The sequence below is a fragment of the Pristis pectinata genome, chromosome 3, assembly GCF_009764475.1.
Source record: "Pristis pectinata isolate sPriPec2 chromosome 3, sPriPec2.1.pri, whole genome shotgun sequence".
Taxonomy (NCBI): Eukaryota; Metazoa; Chordata; class Chondrichthyes; order Rhinopristiformes; family Pristidae; genus Pristis; species Pristis pectinata.
Genome location: NC_067407.1, coordinates 110,077,003 through 110,098,829, shown reverse-complemented (window position 1 = coordinate 110,098,829; position 21,827 = coordinate 110,077,003). Strand labels below are relative to the sequence as shown.

General features: G+C 39.7%; 1 protein-coding gene across 13 annotated transcripts in view; it reads left to right on the top strand.

The window, feature by feature from the left end:
- The window catches only part of esrrga (estrogen-related receptor gamma a), a 264,711-nt gene that overhangs the window by 17,399 nt on the left and 225,485 nt on the right, over positions 1 to 21,827 (top strand). For 7 of the 13 annotated variants that reach the window (XM_052011550.1, XM_052011545.1, XM_052011552.1 and 4 more), the window contains one exon: positions 7,539 to 7,619. The exons of 4 other annotated variants lie outside the window; for them this stretch is intronic. In XM_052011550.1, the coding sequence (XP_051867510.1) occupies positions 7,603 to 7,619 (17 nt within the window). In that variant the 5' untranslated portion in view covers positions 7,539 to 7,602. Of the gene's footprint in view, positions 1 to 7,538; positions 7,620 to 19,711; positions 19,723 to 21,827 lie in introns of those variants that run through there. 2 more of the 13 variants (XM_052011553.1, XM_052011554.1) reach the window with 1 other exon arrangement.

Below are 21,827 nucleotides of genomic sequence, written 5' to 3'. Positions count from 1 at the left end.
TCTGCATTTCCAAAGTGAGACAGTCAAGTACTTGAGTTACCTGTTGCATTGAGCGTTGAAGTTCAACACTAGGACATTCACTGCACCACCATTGATGTCAAGGTCATCATAACTTCCAATGTTTAGTAATTCCTATTGTTGATGCCCGTAGCTCCTAAGTATGCCTATTGAGCACCCAGACCAATGTGTAGTCCCAGGTATCTAAAGTCTTTCCCATGCTTTTCTAAATCTGACTCCATGGCACCCAAGTTACGACTCTTCAAGTATAAATCCAGGTACTTTTTAAATATGATGAGATTTTATGCCTCTACCACCCTCTCAGACATTGAGTTCCAGACCCCTATAACCCACTGTGTGAAAGATCATTTCTTTCTCTTCCCTCTCATCTATTCCCATGATGAGACAGACCCCTCTCCTGGCCACTCATAATTTTATACTCTTCAATTAAGTATCTCCTGGGCCTCCTCTGTTTTAAAGAAGAATACCCTGGCTTATTCAATCATTTGTAACAGCTGAAAGTTTGCAGTTTTGACAACATCCTCACAAATCTCCTGTGCACCCTCTACAGTGTAGTTACAACTTTCCTGTAATTTGACGACCAGAACTGTATGGAGTACTCAAGCTGTGAGTCAACTATTGCTGTGTTCAGTTCAAGCATAGTCTCCCTGCTCTCATATTTTGTGCCTTGGCTAATAAGGGAAAGCATCCTGCTTGCCCCTTAAATATAAGATAAGATATCTTTATTATTCACATGTACATCGAAACACACAGTGAAATGCATCTTTTTGCGTAGAGTGTTCTGGGGGTAGCCCGCAAGTGTCGCCATGCTTCCAGTGCCAACATAGCATGCCCACAACTTCCTAACCGGGAGGAAACCCACACAGACACGGGGAAAATGTACAAACTCCTTACAGACAGTGGCCGGAATTGAACCTAGGTCTCTGGCGCTGTAATAGCGTTACGCTACACTACCACGCCTGTGACTATCTTATTGACCTCTCCTACTATCACCTTCTCTGTGGCATACATTCTAAAGCCCCGATGTTTCTCCATGCCTCTCAATATACTCCCATTTATTGTGTATACCTTGTCATATTGCAGTGCTGGTTGTCTCACACTTTTCTGAATTAAATTCAAATTGCTGATTTTCTGTCCAAGTACCTCAGGATGACTAGCCTCCTGTCGTCCTAATGCTTTCCTCCTCAGTTTCAACTTCATAGCCATTTTTATCATCTCCTATACATTTAAGTCTAAATCACTAATGTGTGCTACAAAAATTCAATATGACACACACCATAATTATGGAACATTTATGCTGCTGCCTCCTAAACTGTTGATTACATAAGTTGATTTGCTGTGCACATAGTGATTTGACAGGTTCGCTCCATCATTCCCCACCCCCTACCTCATATGGTTCCACCTATCACCTACCAGCCTCTGTCTCATCCCTCCCTCTCCCTTCTATAGACTGGCTGTCTTCCCTTTACACACTCAGCCCTGATGCAGGATCTCGACTCAAAATGTCGACCATCCCTTTGCCACAACAGATGTTGCTTGACCCACTGAGGTCCTCCAGCAGTTTATATTTTGCATAAAGTGCCTTTTGATTTCCCTGCATTGCTGGATTTCTGCAGGTAGAATACATCATTGACTGCATGGATGTAACTTCTCAATGCACAACTTGTTTTAGTCATAGGCAATGAGCCAATGCCCCGCTTCCACTCAACATCCACTCTTTAACACCTAAACAATCAAGTGGCTGGCTGGCTTTTGAGGCCCAGAGATATCTTCTCATTAATTGACTGTCAGGAAGCAAGGCTCAGATGCTGAGCTCAACTACACAAAGAAACCCGTCAGCCACCTAGTCTAGCAAGGAGGTTATGCTCAAACCATGCGCAGCATTCTGAGTAAATTGCAAGAGGTCCATGAGTGTATTCCAGAATGAATTTTGAGATTCATCAGTGCTTCATGCTCTTCAATGTAGTTTATCAAAAGGTAATTGCTCTGTTGAGACCTATGGAGGTTGAATTGGAGCAGGAAGATGAAGAAAAGATGAATAGCCAATGCAAGCAGAAGACCATGACCCAGCAATATGGGGAACTATCAGAGCTCTAAAGCAGCAAATTATTATGAAAATAGTCTTCTGAATAAATTCTGCTCTCAACACCAGCTATCCTCTGTCCAATTAACCCAGTCCTAACACCCACCATTTTAACATCTTTAAACTGTACAACATTTGTGTTCTCCTGCATCAACATTACGAAAGCAACAGATGAACTCAAAGCAAATTTTTACTTTGCTACCCCACCGAATCCAGTTTAGATTTGGCAATTTAACATACATACAAGATTGCTGCCTATCTAGAAATCACCTGTGTGTAATCCTTCGTGTTTGTCCTCTGTGCACATGACCTATTCTAACAGCCCTACAATGTAGCCACCAGGGAATTACAGTATGTCACACGAAATCTATCTGTAGGCACTTTTGTTGGGTAACTTCAAAGCAGGATACTTACCCTAAACATGGTTAGCTTCTAGCCAGCTGCTTCTTATGTTGTTTTATACCCTTGCCTTTCCTCTTACACTAACATGCGTTTGAATTTTTACAAGCATACTGTGAGACTGGAACTTATTATCTGAAAGGATAGTAGAGGCAGAAACACTTATCATTCTTAGAAAGTACCTGGATTTGCCCATGAAGAGCCTTAAACTATGGGACCACAGACCAAGAACTGGGAAGTGAGATTAATCTGAATAGCTCCTTCCTTGACCGGCACAGGCACAATGTGATGAATGGCCTCTTTCTGTGCCTTTGGTGATTTTATGGAAAGGTAGTGTAAGTGAAACTCAGAACAATGATAGGTATGAGTTAGAAGGTTTAGCTTGGCTCTCTTTGTCAGTTCATTGAAACTTTGCTACTGCCTGCTAGTTGGAAGATGTCACATCTCATTGGCCTCCTCTTCCTCCTAAGCATAGTCTAAAAGACACTTGCAACTTCTATGCTTGACTTTGTCCTCTGGTAGTTCTCTGCAGCCAAAGTCAATGTTCCCTTTCAAGAGGTAGAATTGGTGTCCCATCTCGTGAGTTGCAGGTCGACAACAAGAGCAGCACTGACAACCTGCCTACTTAGTTTTTATTTGTGAGTTTCAAGTATTTGGGGTCTTCCTTGCAGGTATAAGATCAGGCAAACACTCCACTAATGCAACTCATTGTGCTCACAAAGGTACAGTGGGAGTAATTTTTACTTTAAAGTTTCATGTGCTGTGTTGTTGGCATTCACATATCATTAGAAAATCAGTTCATCCAGCCTCATGTTTGGAATGAACAAATAATTTTGCAATATTTTCTTATTAGTATTCTGTTTGTTTCTATATATGTAGCACTATTTGCACCAATGCTTCAGGTGGTTTTATTTCTTTATATGAAAAGTGTATAATATTGATAAACATTAACAAAAACTGCATATTCCCTTAACCATGGTTTTCCTGTGCTGTAATGAAGCTGAATACATAGCATAATTTTGAAAGAGCAATATATTTTACAACATCAATATTTAAATCACTGCCCTGGACCAAACACTTCTTTATATCATTAACACACCATCCCACTGCTTTAGAAATGCTGGAAGAGGGCAGGCTGGGTCCTGTTTCTAATCATGTTGAAGGCTGGGCTGCAGATCTCCCTGAGTGGGGGAAAAAATGTTTGTGCATATTTTATGTGCAATTTTGATTTAATCTTAAAAATAGATAGGCAAAAATCCAAAGCAGTGTTTTATGCAAATTCTCTCATGATTCCTAACTAACTCGGACAGATCAGAATATGTACTGTCGGAAGTCCACCAGTTTTACTGGTCTAGCCCCAGAATGTCACTTAAATGGCATCTTGCTGCTGAACAGTAGGTTCTGTTGTCTGATTATAAGCCATTTGCACATAAAAGTGGTGCTTTGTGACTTAGAATTTGGCTTATAATTTTTTTTGAAGTGAACATCTGCATAATTCTTTTTGTTTCCCCATTTAAAATATTTCCATGGATTTTTATAGATGCGACTAAGATTAGCTTCACTTCGGCAGGCCAAGAATGTGTAATTTTGGTTCTGTAGTACTTTTAAACATAAGATAAAATAGTCTTTGTATAATTCAGACAGCATTGAAGTTTCCTGCATTCTTCACAGAGTTGTTGGATTTTGAAAGCACAGAAACCTGTTCAATAATAATAAAAAAGCTTGCAAGCATTTAATGCTGTTGTTTGAGAATTATATTGCCCTATATAGGAATAGATTACACTTAATGATTTGCATTGGTAGTTTCAAAAAACAAAGCTGTTTGCTGATATCCGGAGTGCTTCATTGCATTAATTCATTCCAGAGAATACTGCAGTCTTGTGATCTGTAGTGAAAATGTTGATATGTATATATATTTTGATATTTTCTCTGTGATAAACCCATGTTATGCTGCTTTGGTTGAAGCAAAACAAAAACACAGTTGTGTAACGTTATTGTTGGACCTGCTTCCCCCATTGTGTTATCGTTTTGTAGCTACACTGGATTCAAAGTCAGCTGTGTAGAGATACAAATTGCTTACTAATCTACGTACAGCTAATTTATATTGGATAGACTTTAATGAGATGCACCCAATCTTTTTACTTGTGCCATGATTAGAATCAAGCCCCAGGTCTTGATAAATATTCCATCAGAGTATTCAAATTACCCTTAAGGGCATTAATATAGGATAATAGATGGTTGGCAGTGAATTACAAGGCAGTAATTCAATCGAGTGGCTCTGATGATGTCATAAATTGAGAGCCGAAAGTGCCTTCTGAATATGAGCAGACTAACACCACCCCCCACCACCACCCAACCCCACCACCCTGGATTTAATTACTACCTTAATCCCACTGCCAGCTATTACTTTCTTTTGTATATCATTATACAGAGAAGAATACTTAGATGAATTTCAACAGTTTTAGGGAGGTTTGGTGGGCGCAGAGGATTTGTTGAGTGCAGACGCACAGGTTATGATTATGCCACAAGAGTGGGAGTGAAATTCAAAATCCTTTTAAATAAAATTGCTGATTCCAGTTAATTCGCATTGCTGCATGTCTCATCTGCTGGATCAGAGGTGTTAGTGGAGGCCTGAAAGAAACACCCTGTCTCTGTTCCACAGCAGATGCACAAATAAAAATAGGCAAAGCCAGGGTATCTTAAACAAAATATTTTTAGAGTCGTACAATGTGGAAATAGACACTTTGGTCCACCGTGCCTGTGCCAACCATCAAATACCTATCTATACTAATCCTATCATCCAGCACTTGGCCTGTGGCCTTCCATGCCATGGTGTTTCCAGTGCTTATCTAAACACTTAATAAATATTGTAAAAGTAGCTGCCACCACCAGCTCTTCAGGCAGTATACTTGAGATTTCAACCACTTTATAAGTGGAAAAAATTCTTTCTCAAATCCCCTCTAGATCTTCTACCCCTTACCTTAAACCTAAGCCCTCTGGCCATAAATATCTCTGCTAAGAGGAAGTGTTTCTCTGCATCTATCCCATGATGTTGTGTATCTCAATTGAGTTCCCCTTCAGTCTTCTCCATTCCAAAACAACCCCAGTCTATTCGGTCTCTCCTCATATTTGAAACTGCATTCTCTGCAGTACAATCACATCCTCCCATACTGTGGCAATAAAAAGTGAACACAATACTTCGGCTGTGGCCTAACTAATATCTGCTTTTAAATCCTTGCCTCAGCTAATGAAGGCCTTTTTAACCAACTTACCGACCTGTTCTGCTGCCTTTGGGGATCTTTGATGTGTATGTTAAGATGCCTCTGCTGTTCAGTGCTTCCTGGGGTACTACCATTCTTTGTGGATAGCCTGGCTTTACTAGTCCTCCCAAAATACCTCAGGATTAAATATTTTTCATGATTAAATTCCATCTGCTAACAGTGAATTTAGCCTAACATTTTTTCTCAAATTAGAAGCACAACATTATTTACAGCAAAATTCAGGAAACCCACTTGTACAGCCTTAATCTGTGTACTTGTCTAAAGGAGTTGTTTGAACATACTGCTATAATGGTTGTTTGAATTTCTGTGTCTTATGTGGGAGCTATTTTTGGCATACTAGAGAAGGCTTGAAAACAACATATTCAATTGAAACTTAAAATAAACAATTAATTTTGCAACCATTTTCTATCTTTTGATATTATGCATACCTAATTTTCCCATCTCATTTTGAAATTATTTCCTTTCTTTATTTCCCTTCGTACCATGAATTATTCCTGGACCAAGAGTGAAGGCAGGAATCCCGTATTCAGAGTTGTACTGGTTCTGTAACCAGCAGCTAGGAGGTGTGCAGATCACTGCCCCCTGTTATTATCATTCCTCATAATGGATCTGCTGAATTTTTTGTTGATAATCAAAGGCCTGGGCAATTGGTGCTGTAAATTACCAAATCTGAGATGAGTAGGAAGGACAATGGCATGAGTTCTGGCATACTAGTTAGCTAATGGTAAGGAATCTTTTTAAAACCTTCTAGATTGTAGAAGTACGTGGAAGCAGAGTTCTGGCATACTAGTTAGCTAATGGTAAGGAATCTTTTTAAAACCTTCTAGATTGTAGAAGTACGGGGAAGCAGAGTTCTGGCATACTAGTTAGCTAATGGTAAGGAATCTTTTTAAAACCTTCTAGATTGTAGAAGTACGGGGAAGCAGAGTTCTGGCATACTAGTTAGCTAATGGTAAGGAATCTTTTTAAAACCTTCTAGATTGTAGAAGTACAGGGAAGCAGAGTTCTGGCATACTAGTTAGCTAATGGTAAGGAATCTTTTTAAAACCTAGATTGTAGAAGTACGGGGAAGCAGAGTTCTGGCATACTAGTTAGCTAATGGTAAGGAATCTTTTTAAAACCTTCTAGACTGTAGAAGTACGGGGAAGCAGAGTTCTGGCATACTAGTTAGCTAATGGTGAGGAATCTTTTTAAAACCTTCTAGATTGTAGAAGTACGGGGAAGCAGAGTTCTGGCATACTAGTTAGCTAATGGTAAGGAATCTTTTTAAAACCTAGATTGTAGAAGTACGGGGAAGCAGAGTTCTGGCATACTAGTTAGCTAATGGTAAGGAATCTTTTTAAAACCTTCTAGATTGTAGAAGTACAGGGAAGCAGAGTTCTGGCATACTAGTTAGCTAATGGTAAGGAATCTTTTTAAAACCTTCTAGACTGTAGAAGTATGGGGAAGCAGAGTTCTGGCATACTAGTTAGCTAATGGTGAGGAATCTTTTTAAAACCTTCTAGACTATAGAAGTATGGGGAAGCAGAGGGACAAATGGATCTGTATTATTTTAAACTCCTGGGAACAAGGAGACAATGTGGTTGGTTCTGATTTTAATACAATAAAAAGCCAGGAGGGAAGGTAAATAGGATGGCATATTATTAGTATAGACCCTTTCTTTTGATGGATGGTGAGCACCTGTTAACTATTTGTGTAGGGAAAGAAAATGTACAATTGAAATGTGACCTTTTTCCCCCTTTTCTCCCTCACTGAAGACGCTGGGGTGCAGTTCCACAGGTGTTGACAACCCTCCTCACTTCGCCCAAGAGTCCATTCTTCATGTGGAAACTTAAACCGTGAGTATCGGCAGGTTGCTTCACTTTGAAGGGCATAGAAACTCTTCTTTTCTCTCCTGATGTTTGCAGTTATGCTTTCCAGTAATGGTCACTGAATGGTAACCTGGAGCTGGGACCTTGGCTGCTTTCCTCCCTCTTCCCTTTTCTTAGTCTGGAGACAAGAATATTTATTGGAATGATCTAACTTTAATCTGTGCCATTGAACTCAGCATAATGCAGAGTTCGAATCTGGGAACTTAACAGTCCTGTATTCATTTGTAGTGTCCAGTGATGTTTACCCCCCCCCCCCCCCCCCCACCCACCTCCCCAACCTGATCAATTGAGGCAGTTCAATTGGATCATTTCTGATTGTCTTTAATAGCTGATTTTTAACATTTGATCACAGTACTATTTCATCAGATCTCAGGTTTGTTGGGCAAAATCATGAAATTTTTTTTCAGTGCATAATCCTCCTATAATTTTTGATGTTTCTGAACTAAAAACCACATGACAGTGATTCTGAATGCAAGATGACCAGAAACTGAGAAATAAACAAATAAACATAACTGATATTGAAACCAGTGCTGTGACAGTACGTTAATCCTATGTGCTGCATTCTTAAGAGGTAAAGTGGGACTTAACAGTTGCACTCCCCACATATTGAGTGATGAAACCACTGGGAGGAAGGGACGAAAGGAGACTAAACAACATAGCAAGTGAAGTGAAGGGTGAGAACTCATCAGCTTGAGTGTCAGTGCTAGAAGCCCGGCAACAGGTTGTGTGTCTGCTGTCTCAGCAAGGGGGAATCAAGCATGATAACAAGGGGAACTTCACTTCGAGACACAAAGATAATCAGCACATTGAGAAGTCCTGACAATAGTTGTACCATTATTGCTGTCAGATAAGTTCTTGATACAGATGTTTTTAACACAGGATAATGTATTCATTCAACAGGCTTTGGCTAAAAGATTTGTAATAAATCTGGTAAAGGAAAAACTAAAACTAAATGCATCTTTTTTTGCTCTGGGGAAGCTATGCTTTTGATAAAAAAAATTGTAGAGTAATAAATTCATCAAACTAAAATGCAGGAGCTAATAGACTACTCAAGTTTCAATGAATGGGAAATAGAAATCAGGGTCCTATTACTGCAAAGATACACAGATGCTGTCTGCTTTAATCACTTGGTCATGGTTGGCAGACAGTTAGTCACCATAGACTGTGACAGGGTGAAAGCAGGGTACCAGGGTCCCTCGCAAGTGAAAATCTGATGCAGAAAATGATCTTTCTCCCTCCCTAGAAGTTAACAGCAACATTTTACTTCAAATCATTAGTCTCGCATAACTCAATCAATATGGATTTACTCAAAAATCAATTTCCTACCGCAAATATGATTGTTAAATAATTCACAAGTAACAAGCCCTCTGGCACCTGGAGGTTGAAGGGGGGTAAGTGCTGAACAAGATTTAAAGCAGATTTCAATTAAATGAAGAGAAAAAAATATATTAACATTCAGTCAGCCTTTGAAACTTTTCTTCGCTTGGCCAGAATTTTTTTTGGGAAGGGGAGGGGCAAGTAGAGGAAGGAGCACAGTGGAAAGCTGCATAAATCAGCGCAGGTGCAATGAAGCGAACTTAACTGTTCAGCATATGTAAGTGCAATCTGAAAATCACTTGAAATTGGTCCCTAATGACCTCTGCTTTTGTCATATGGTCATGATTATAACGATAAAATTGCATTGCCATGCCTTTAGTGAGAACGAGGTGGATGAATAATTGTTACGTGTATTGAATACAGTGTGCGCCTGGGTGAATCAGGACAGCCACTGGACGTGTACTTTCTCCCTCTGAAGCAGTTTTCAAAGAGTCCACCTCTTGTACTGAAGGATACCTAGTACACTGTTATTTTATTAGGAAAGCTAGCCAGGTTTTTGAAGGTGTGTAGAAACCTGGTGCAGATATGATGGCTGATTCTGTGTTCGCATCAAGCTCACTAATAAATTCTAGCTAATTCATTTTTTATTCTCTCTAGGGGTCTGCTTGCAGACTTGACTTAACAGAGGAAGCATCATGTTACTTCCTTTAAATAATTGATGTCTCTTGGCCTAAGCCAGCTCAGAAGAAAATCTGAAAATAGTGACTGATTAAGTAAATATGTAGCTTTTGCATTCCTGATATGTGGCTGGGATTGCTGTCATTGAATCTTTGTGCAGAGCTCTCCATTTCAGAGGGTGCACTTTGACAGATTGTCATTAATATCAGAAGGGCAATTAAAGAAACCTTTGTCTTTTTTAGTTTGGCCTATCATGGCAGTTTCCGTGCCTGTCATAGAAACAATTCAACGTAACCAGTTTCCAGATATACCAACCATAGCATTTGTTGGAAATTCATAAGAATGACTACAGAATCATTAATGTTTCAGTGTGATCATCATCACAGATCAATGATCCTGAGTGCTCTGCAGTTGGCATCCTCATTGAAAGCTGGTATCAGCAGAAAAAGAAACCCAAAATGGAATAAAACCAGGCCCATACTGTTTGTAGATTAAAAATAACAGATACCTTATAGTGATTACAATGCAGTAATATAATCTCAGAGTTTAGATGACAGTTATAAACCACTCAAGGTTTACTTTTGTGGCTCATGACATCACCTGAACCTGTCTATTAAATTACTGCCTTGTAATCATTCTTTGGTAGCCATTATTCTCAAATACCTATGGAATAGCTTATTTTCTAGTAATTCACCCTGAAGAAAGAAAACTTGTAATGCTGCAGTGGCAGTTATGTGATGCCCTTGTAACATTGTAATATCACTGCTGTTAAGTTTATTATCCTTTCACCTTTGTAATTGCTGTGAACAGTGCACTACTTGTTGTAAAGATTAACTAGAGTTCAGTGAGTTAAGGCAAGAGTTCAATCTCACTTCTGTTGATATAGATTGTTTGAATTTTGCTCTCTTGGTTCACAGTACAATTGAAATCTGTGATTGCTCACTTAGGGTTTGTCAGCCTTGGCTCAGTTGATAGTTCTCCTGCCTTTGCCCCAGGAGGCTATGGGTCCTAATCCCACTCCAGTGAATTGAAAACAATCTTAAATTGTTGTTCCAGTGCTGAGGAGGTGCTGTACTGTCAGAGGTGCATGATAGTGCAATCTGATATTCTAAATTGAAAGTCTCTCAGGAGACACATAAGACCTCATGGTGGATTCCAACCCAGATTAGGAGAATCATCACTGGGATCCTGATCAATATTTATCCCTCAACCAAAAGCTAGAAGCATATTATCTGATCATTATCACATCGCAGTTTCTTTTTTGCATATTGTTGCTGCCTTTTTTAAATCACAACAGTGATTATGCATTCACTGTAAGGTACTTTTAGGACATCCTATCATGGAAGGCTTTGTATAAATCCATGACCTTCTATCATTACCGTAACTTGGATGACTTATTATTTTGCATCTTAGTCCTACTAAACAGTTGTCTGAAATAAGGAAATGTAACTATAAAAGTATGATTTTTCAGTTGGCTGTAAGAAAAAGGTTGTTATAGCTAAACACCTGGACTCTATGCAATTTCTGAGAAGAAGGATAACGTTATTATTATCATTATTCCCTGACAATGCTGTCCTTCATGAGTGGGGGGCGGGACAAGATGATTGTTAGCTAGTTCTTCGATAACAAGTAGTAGTTTACCACGTCCTGCTGGTCTTTATCTGACATCATCAATTGACAATCACAAAGTGAAAGTTCTGACAAATCTCTGGATAGTGATCAAAGGCTGACTTCCCTCCCAATATCTAACCAGTGTCACTGAGTCCAATTGTATATTCCTCACTACTGCTGCATTCAATTACTCACAGCAGGTCAGCAGTGAACCCAGAATTATTTTGGTCATTGCATTTCGCAGAGTGGTTCATATTAGATTATAAAATAATATTTTTCACTGAGGTCTTTTTAAGGAACTTTTAATTAAACATTTAAAGTAAATCTTAATGTTCCTCCTCTCAAAGGATTTAAAAATAATTTTATTAATTTTGTATTCATATTCTATGTCATATTTGGGTTGGTGTTTAAAGTTATATAGTCTGTGTATTCATGACACTGAATTTGTTTTTGCGCAAGGTTCCTTCCAAGTATAGAACAAGCACACATGGTTGAATAGCCAAGGTCAATGAGATAGTACACAAACTGTAAGTCAAAAGTTCACTGTTATGGTGCCCCATTTTCACAATAACTTTCTGCCTTCTAGATGTTCAAAATTAACCTATTATCAAATGTAATTATTTTATAGAAATTGGTTTCTAATAATTATTTATATCAACAGAAGAGAGATTGTACTGTTGTCTTAACCCACTGGCAACTGTAGTTAATCTTTACAGTAAGTAGAACACTTTTCACAGCAATTACTAAGTATTATGGCAGGAGGAAGTGTATGAGTTAACAATATAGAATCCAGTATCACAAAGTAATTGACTGTATTTTTCCAACAGGATATGCAATTAGCACTTTCTGCATTTAATATTAAAATAATTTCATCAGTAAGAAAGCTGACCATCTATTCCAATCTATCCTTATCAGCTAAATAATTAGTTAAAATAAACCTTATTCTTTATGCAGTAATGCTGTATTATTAATTATTCAGAAATTTCTGCCAAAGGTGACATTCAGGAGTTTTAACCATTTGTAGTATGCATAAATGGCTAACAGCTTCTAAATTGTACAGAAACAACTGTAGTTATATAATGCTTTCCAGCCACAGTAATGAAATTATAAGCAGAAATACACCTCAATAATTGAATTACAGAACTCTTCACAACAAAGACCCAGACACAGGAAAACTCTTCTGGCAATTTGGAAGCAAATCTTCAATTCAATTCCTGCTTGGGTTTTAAAGATTACATTTAGTCAATGAACAATTCAACCACCTGGATGTCTGTTACTTTCCACTTTGAGGTTTTCTGTTTCCACCTGCCACTGATTGAAAAAGTAGCTAAAAGATGGGAAGGAAGAGTCATAGTAAAGTAATGGGAGGCTTGAAGAGGAAACCAGTTGCAAAATAGTGGCTTGCTGCTTTAGGCTACAGATATCTCGAAATTTTATTTATGTCTTACAGGATTGATGTATCTGTAAGATGTCCTAATTTTTCAGGTAATGCCAAACTGAGTGCAGAAGCTGATTATGTTAACCACGGTGATATTTCAAAGCAAGGTTAAAGGGCAAGGATCTGGCAGATGGAATTCAAAATAACTGAGTATAGAATGGTGAAGTTAGGTAGAAACATAATGGAGTTAACATATTAAGCAGGAACATCCTTGAGATAAAGCTGCGGATAGATCTGCCATTTTGAGGGAAGAAAGCAAATGGCATATTAGAATATAACTAAAAAGTGTCAAGGGATTTTGATGAAATTGTTTAAAGCTTAGTGTAGTTGCACTTGGGTTGTCTGTGATTTGGAAAGATGACGAATAATTTGTGAAAGTCCAGGGCAGGATTGATTCCTGAATTTAGAGGGATGAATTATGAAGAAAGATTGTCCAAACTGAAACTTAAAACTCAGGAGAGGAGAGAATTGTGTGTGTGTGTGTGTGTGTGTGTGTGTGAGAGAGTGTGTGGGGAGGGGGGAGTGCTTAGGAAAGCTTTTCTTTAATTATGTGTGCAGAGAATTTGGATTTATCCAGGATCGTCTTTCTGGTACAGGGTTCAAGGAGTAGCTTAATGTTAAAGACACAAATAGACTCATAGAAACATATAATGAGAGGTCATTTGACCCATTGTGGGCATGCAAGCTGAAAAAGGAATTGTTGGGTTACTCCCACTTCCCAGCTCTTGGTTTGGAGCCTTGTACATTGAACAGGGGAGGACAAGGAAGATTTCAGCAAAGGATCGGGCAGAGTCCCATGAGGGAAAGTGGCACGAGGCTACTGACTTCAAAATCTTTACATGGAAAGGTTTGCAGTGGCAGGCCAGATGTGCAGGTGAAATTCTCCAATATAAGCAGATTACTTTTGTATTGTTACATTGCCATTTTCTTCAGCCAACAAATTCATTAGCAAAAGTATAAAATGTTGTAACAATGTTGCAGGTCAGTCAGCATTTGTGGAGAAAATAGCTAAACAGATGTTTCTGATGCAAACTTATTGTTAGAATTTGATGCATGTCTGTGCCTGAAAGGGAAACATATTTGTCCTCTGCTCAGGTCCTGACTGACCTGCCATGACTTGTGTATTATGATTTTGTTTCAGCTTTCCTCTCTCTTCAGTATTTTGCTTCTTTTTTAATTTGGAAAGCAAATTTCACTTGTCTGTAGCTTATATATTATGTGTAGCTGTGCAGTGTTCTATGTTCCCTACTTTGTTAATCTCTACTCATAATTGGACTTGTCATAAATTTGTTTACCAAAGCTCCTGTCATACCTTTGGAGGGGGTGGGGTAGTAATTGCTACTTCCTAAATGAATGTGCGGCAACAAATCTAATCGTAATAGTTCACACTGACAGAGCAGTAGATTACATTCTTACCTTGAGATTTGTCTGGGGACATCAATAAAAATAACTAATTTGATTATTGACCAGCTACATTTTCATAGTCATTATTATACAAATAATAATTGCATTAAAGGAAGGGAGATATTAGACTGTTACCTTCCCCTTTCTGAAAACAGTGAATTAATTTACTGTTATAAAGAATGATGAGACTACATGAACAGTACAGACAGGAAAAAAGAATATATCCAACAGGTTTGAACTAGATATTTCTGTTAACCTGGAGCAGTGTTTCAGAGGATATGCTACATTTCAAATCAAGATATTACAGCATAGCAGGAGGCCATTTGACCCATCGTCCGTGTGTTGGTGCTGGGTCTTAAACTGAAGCCATCTACTTTAATACAATTTCCTTTCCTTATCCCCATATCCTTTTATATTCCTTTTCAAATACCTATCTGATTCCATTTACAAGATGTTACAGTCACTGCCTTAATAGCTGCCTGTGGTAAAAGTATTCTATTTCCTAATGATATTCTTGTGAACAAAACCTCTTTTAATTTCCCCTTTCATTCTTCTAGTGATAATCCTCAGTCTATGCCCTCTTGTTACTGATTCACCAAGCAGTGGAAACAATCCTTCAGTGTTTGCCTTCTCAAAACCTTTCATAATTTTGAAAATGTCTATTGCGTTCGTCCTTAATCTTCTATACTGTATTGTTTCTCTCCTTGCTCATCTTACCGTGAGTCTGATGCTGAGTATGATTGAGAAATAATGCTGGTTTTGAGCTGAATCTTGAAGTGTTTACTTTTTGCTGTTTATAGTTTAATGGGCACAATAGTCTTGTCCTGCATGAATGAATATCCGTGTTTTGTGCTGTGGCTCCACAACAGATGATACCTCTTATCTCCTGTGATTTGGAATTTAAAAGCCACTGAAGCTCAACAATTGTATATTCTGATATAAATGGGCTGAAAATGGCACTTTATTTAAATTTCAAAACTTAAAGAATTTAAATGATGCAGTCCTGTTTAATGCAGATTGCTCTTAAGTTAGATAAAACTTTGCTTTTAAATTCTATAGCTCTGAAACTGGGCTCAATAATGTTCATATTTTGAAGCCTAGATGTTGTGTTTGAGAGCCTAAATAATGTGTGACACAAGTGCACACTTCTGCTGCAAGTTTTGTTGGATGTTATGCTGATGAAGGGCCAGACGTGCCTGACACTGCTGGAAGTAAGCAGAGTTGGAGGGTCATGACATCAATTAGTACGCAATACTGATTTGATGCAAGTACTGCCATTTTGAAACACACCTCTCCAGTTTACACCCTTTCTTAACAATTCAGAACACCAACACCTGCAGGTTCCCCTCCAAGTCACATATTTTCCATCGTTCCTTCATCCTCATTGTGTCTAAATCATGCAACTCTCTCCCCGCAGCATTGTAGGTAAACCTTCTCACCACCACCTTCTCAAGGGAAAATAGAATGAACAAAAGTGTTGGCCTTGCCAGCAATGCTCAGATCCTGAAAAATGAATAAATGATAATAAAAAAAATCAAAAGCTGAACATGCACTAAACAGTAGGAAGGGCCTCCCATAGGTCATCAATTGTGTGTAGGTTAGTTGCTGGTTGTGTTCTACTAAATATATATGCATTTGATACTTTACACAGTTGTTTCAAGCTGGGCTTTCAAAGTGACATTGCTAGTCAAGTTTATAGACAATGAAAGACATCTTTTTAACTTGAAGGCATTTAGATGAGTCAGTTGCGCCTAAACATGGGTGCAGTGTCAAGCATCCCCCTTGTAAAACAGCTTGGATGGGAGAATGAGCAAAAGGTCAGCAGAGCTAGGCAGGCCGCTGAAAGATGGGGAAGGAGAGGAGGAAGAAGACTCCCAGCAGATGGCTACACCTCCCCAAGGGAGAAATTTCCCTAGCTGAAGCTCAGAGAACGATGTGTGAGACATCTGCACATAACTAAGGACATCCTCACTGTAATCCATCACCTGCCACAGCCGTAATTGTGTCCTCAGAGCAGGGTGAGGAGCACATTGCCAGTGGCTGCCTGGGTGACCATGGCAATGAATTTTTATACACTTCACTTTTTAAAGTCTGAAGCTGAAGAAATTTGTCGTGAGGGAGATGGTGAAGGTCTCTATTCAAAGAGAAATAACTACATTACATTCCCACTTATCAAAGACTGGCAGGTGGAGGGAACTTGTAGCAATAGCATACTACTGAACATATGCATATTGCTCTTCAAGTGCCACATGCCAAGTCTACCCTAAACCAGAACAAAATAGATTCCACTCCTTTCAGCTTGAGCTGTTGTGTGACCAAAGGCAGCAGCAGATCCTATATATGAAAGCCTGGTTATTTACCAACAATTATTCTTAATTTGGAGACACAAAGGATTGCAGATGCTGGACTCTGGAGCAACAAACAATATACTGCAAGAACTCAGCAGGCCGAGCAGCATCTATCGGAGGAAAGGAGTTGTTGACATTTCAGGTTGAAACCCTGCATGGGGAATCCTGAACAATTCCTTTTCTCCCACAGATGCTGCTCAACCTGTTGAGTTCATTCAGCAGATTATTTATCATTCTGAAGCTCTCTGTTAAAGGGTGACAATGGTTATCCATGACAGAAAGGATGATGACTTCGGGTGCACACTGCCACATGAATTATGATAGAGAAAGCTGTTGGGGCGCTGAGATAACATTTCTGTTGGCAAAAATGGCCTGGAGGATTTCTCCAGCCCTTGATAGTGTGGGACTCAGGATTCACAGGGGATCTGTTGCATGACAGACCAGTAATGGTCACCATTATGAGATGAGGTGACTTACCATGGCAATCAGCAGAGGAGCAGGAGCATAAAGAAGATGAGAACAAAGTTGAGGAAGTGGAAGGGAAGAGGTAACACAGTCGCTCTCCGGCCAGGCTGTTTGTGAGTCTGAGTCAATAAGCGTAACCCCAATCCAAATCCCACACTTTACCTTGCCTCTGTGACTTGTCATCATAAAGTTGCTTGGCCACAATGCAAAACTAAATATAAAGCCGACACAAGATATACATTTGGTTTCAGTTGTTTAACTCAATTCATGGCATTCTGCATACAGGGTAAGTGGATCACAAATCCATTTACTCTTTATGCAGAATGACATGAATTGAGAATGCAGAATGACATATACATTCCCTTTTGTACCATCTTCCATGTCCTTTTGCCTCCTAATGCTGCCATGCAGTGCTTCTCTGGTGGCTGCAGTGTGGCTGAAGGAGGTCGACTAAATTTTGGAATCAAGCAGCACAGAAACAGCCCCTTTGGCTCTGTGAGTCTGCACCAACCATCAAGCACCTATTAACGTTAGTCCTGTGCTAATCTAATTTTATTTTCCCTCCCCCATCCTTTATTCCATGGTCCACTGCCCTCTCCTTCTGGATTCCTCCTCCTTCAGCCCTTTGCCTCTTCTACCTACCACCTCTCAGCTTATTACATCTTCTCCCCTCCCCCACCCACTACCTTCCCCCTCTCACCTGGACTCGCCAGTCACCTGATATCACCTATTCCCTGCCTGCGTGTACTCCTCCCCATCCCCTCACCTTCTTATTCTGGCTTCTGCCCTCTTCCTTTTCAGTCCTGATGAAGGGTCTCGGCCTGGAACGTCGACTGTTTACTTCCCTCCATGGATGCTGCCTGACGTGCTGAGTTCCTCCAGCACCTTTTGTGTATTGCTCCAGATTCCAGCATCTGCAGAATTTCTTGTATATCTGTCTTTATTCTCTCCACATTCCCATCAACTCCCTCCGGAGCCTACAACCAACCTTCACATTCTCGGGGCAATTTATAATTAACCCACCAACTCTCACATCTCTCACACCAAAACACCCGGAGGAAACAGTGACAGAGAGAACATTAAAACTCCAGAGGTAGCGTTCGAGGTCAGGATTGAACCTGGGTTGCTGGATCTGTGAGGCAGCAGTTCTACTTGCTGCACCACTGTGCTACACAATGTTTTAGAGGAAGGGACTGCGGACGGCATTGTAGGAGAACCGTGGGAAGCTCTGGACCCAGAGGACTCAGTTGTATATGGTGTTATCTCAGTTAAGATGGCCACAGTAAGAGCTGAGAGGCTGACAGCCAGTAGCAAGAGCATTAGTGGAATGGCAGGAATGGAAGGATGAACCAGCCTTCCTGAGGGAGTAGGATAATTTACCATAAAACTACTCCCATTCCCCAGGGATGGTGCCTCAGTAATTCTTATGATTTGTTGGAGGACAGATTGCTGGATTAATATGCAAACTCCTTTTGTAATCTGCAGCCATGATAGCAGTGAGCTGACTTTTTATGCAGCACTCGGAGCTTCCATTCTGGATGTCTGCCACTAAGAAGGGCAATAGCAGGTGGATGGGAACCAGCAGGTTCACATCCAAGTTGCATGCCATCTTAACTGGGAATATATTGTCATCCTACATTGACACTGGGTCTAAATCCTGAAACTCCCTACTTGGCAGCACTGTGGGGTCCCTTCACCAGAAGGACTGCAGTGGTTCAAGAGGGCAGATCTCTACCACCTTCTCAAGGGCAATTAAGGATGGGAAGTAAATGCTGGCCTAACCAGCAAGGCCCAGATCCCCCCTCAAAAAGATTAAATTTAGTTAATGGTAGCTGTTACATGTGTGTGGTACATACCATGACATCGACCATAAAAGAAATGTAAAGACAAATTTGCCCACTGCTTACATACTGAAAAGGATTAGTTCCAAGCTTCTATAAAGCCCTGTGCCAAATTAGTGCTGGATGCCTCAGCAGTGGATGGACAGTAATGGTCAGAACGTTCTCCTTCATGGGATTAAGACCCTACAAGCACACCCGTCACTCTATTGGTAGCCCAGCTTTCACCAGTGTTCCTCACCTTTTCCTTTGAGCAAAGGAATGTGTTATTGAATGTCTTGCAATATTTTGGGATGCAGTTATTATGGTTGAATAACTGTGAAGTGCACATAGGCTGTGAGATGTGTTTTAGACTTGCAACAGTGCTATCTATGTGAGAGGGCAGTGAATCATCAGAATGCTAGTTGTGAGTCTTAATTAATCAAGATTATTGGTTGGTGATTGATGGGGGTTTGGTGAATTGAGTAATGTCTGAAGTTAGTGGTACAGTTGGTGGGATATTGCATTTGAAAATACATTCACTGACCTTGACCATTTGTGTGAGGTCGTTGAACCTCTTGCAGCACTGAATCCAGGCCCTCGAAGTTAGACTCCTGGCATTGATCTCCATCCCTACTTGGTCCTACTGCCGGTTGAGCATGTGCTCACAAGGCTCCTCGGCCCTCTGTGGATAGAGGACTTGTTTCCTACTTTGCACCTTCTCCCCAAGGCCTCCACTGCAGCATTTAAAAACCTCCGACTCTGGCTTCTCCTATGATGTGTCATTGTTTTTCTTAAATTCAAGAGTGTCACTTTATTCATAAAATTTGCAAATGTGTAGTACAGTACACTTATATATTATCATTCTTTGTACAGCCACATCATTCTATTTACATTAGGTCAACGTGACCAGCTTTCCCCTATGTGCATTCCTCGAGCAAGCAGTGTGAGGGACTTTTTTCACACTGGCTTCAGCCCCTCAATATGTACTGGTAAGGAAGCATTACTCTCCAGCCATGTTCCAATCTTTGTGGTAGCTGCACTACGTTTCAGCATCCCCCTCAGCATGTAGTGCTAAACCATGGAATGTGTCAGTCTGCAACATCCAGTTATGGAATAGGTTGCATTAGAAGACCAGAACATTCTGGGCAGACCAAGGGACATCTTTTACTGAGATGATTATCTTCCAGCAGCAGTTGGTTGCCTCGGTGTGTATCTCTGCGGGCAGCTTATGATGTGTCATTGTTTACTATTTTCCCACTAAGATTCATTTCCTGCGTGACTGCCAGTGCAGCTCAAGCTAACCTGCACCTCTTAAAGTTCATCTCCCTTTCAATGATGCAGGCTGGTGTTGAGCAGTGCAGGTTAGCTTTAATTGATGCTTCCAGGTTATGATACTGGAACCCCCTGCTGATACAACCAACCAATCAACGGCATGGTTAGTGCTGGCTGCTCGCAGAAATCATCATAATGAAGTTGGTTTGTTGTCTGCATTGCAATCAACAGGCATGGGTTAATCATGCATTGTGATCCCTGTGTCTGTTTTTGGGTCCTATCCAATTTAGCCCTTCATTACTTCTAAATGAGATTTCAAAACTAAAACTTAGCAGGTGAATAGGATTACATTTTTTACAAAAATGCAATTAGCTTGAGCTTATATTACAATAACAGTAATTGGTTGAATAGATCTCTACACTATGCAAATTAACCAGCTATATGCTTATATTTATCTTTATCATATTGGAATACTGTGCATCAGTTAACCTATTTTATGTTTTCTGCTTTCTTTAACTACTGTTGTTATGATAAAATATTAAATTACTGTTAACTGCACCATTTATTGAAAATGGTGAAACCTGGTTTCTTGGCTTAATTAGAGTAACCTCCTCTGAACTGCCATCTCAAATGCTTTGAAATAGCATGTTCTTTTTCAGAAATTAGTTTGCCTTCTTGGTGAAGTATATTTCAAAATGTGAATGTTGGATTCATAAACCTGCATTGCTGTGCTCTGAAGTATATTCAAGTACTGTCTGGTCTACTGAATTTACTGATGTCCTTAAGTACCTCAGTAACCAATGAATTACTTTTGAAATCTTATTTTTCTGATAATGGGATAATGGCATTGTGGACTGTGAGGTTTCATGAACAGGAATAGGGTAAAGACAAAGTTTTATTTCTGAAGCTTTTGAATAAGGAATAAATATTCAGAAAGATGCTCCCTATTCTTCTTCAAATGGTGCCTTAAGATTTTGATCCATGGCATTTGTTCACAATTGTACATTGTGGTCATTTCTCCATTGCTACCAATGATCCCTATTGGCCTTTGAACTCAGTGGCTTTTAAGGCCATTTCAAAGGGTATTTAAAAGTCAACCACACTGGTGGGTCTGGAGTCACATTTTTGCTAAACCAAGTAAGGAAGGAGGATTTCCTCCAGTAGTGAACAATATTCCGGTAGCTTTGTGGTCATCATTACTAATGGCTAGTTCTTTTTTAAATAAATCTAGATTATTAACTGAAATTTAATTCCACAGTGACCATGATAAGAATTGTATTCAGGTCTCTGGGTTGTTTGTTCATGCCACTGGATAACCAACCAGTCCAGTGACGTAACGGTTGCATCAATACTGTGCCCATATCTTGATTCTGTAGCTTCCTGATTCAGGAGAGACTGCTGCTACTGGGCCAAACTACTGCATGGTTCGTTTCAAGTACATTATTGGTAGCATAAACAGAACATTAGCATGGTATTGCTTAGATTGCAGAGCTTTCTTTTGCAATCCAAATTGTATCAAGAGACAGATTTCCTTCACTGGCATTCCTAAAGCTTTATTCAATTTTTCTCCTTTGGACTCTGTCATGACTATTTTGCCATTGTAATCATTTCTAATTCAATACTATAGTGTAGAATAACATACTTCCATTTCTTGATGAAAACGTTGTGGCCCCAATATTGATGCTATGCTGGAAGGGAGGGATAAAAAAACTTTGTCAGGAAATTTGGAAAAACAGGTTTCTCTCAGGTCTGGTTGAATTTAATGCTAGCATAATTATTACCTTCTTTGAATTTGTTTCCCAGCCATAGTAATCCGGACTGA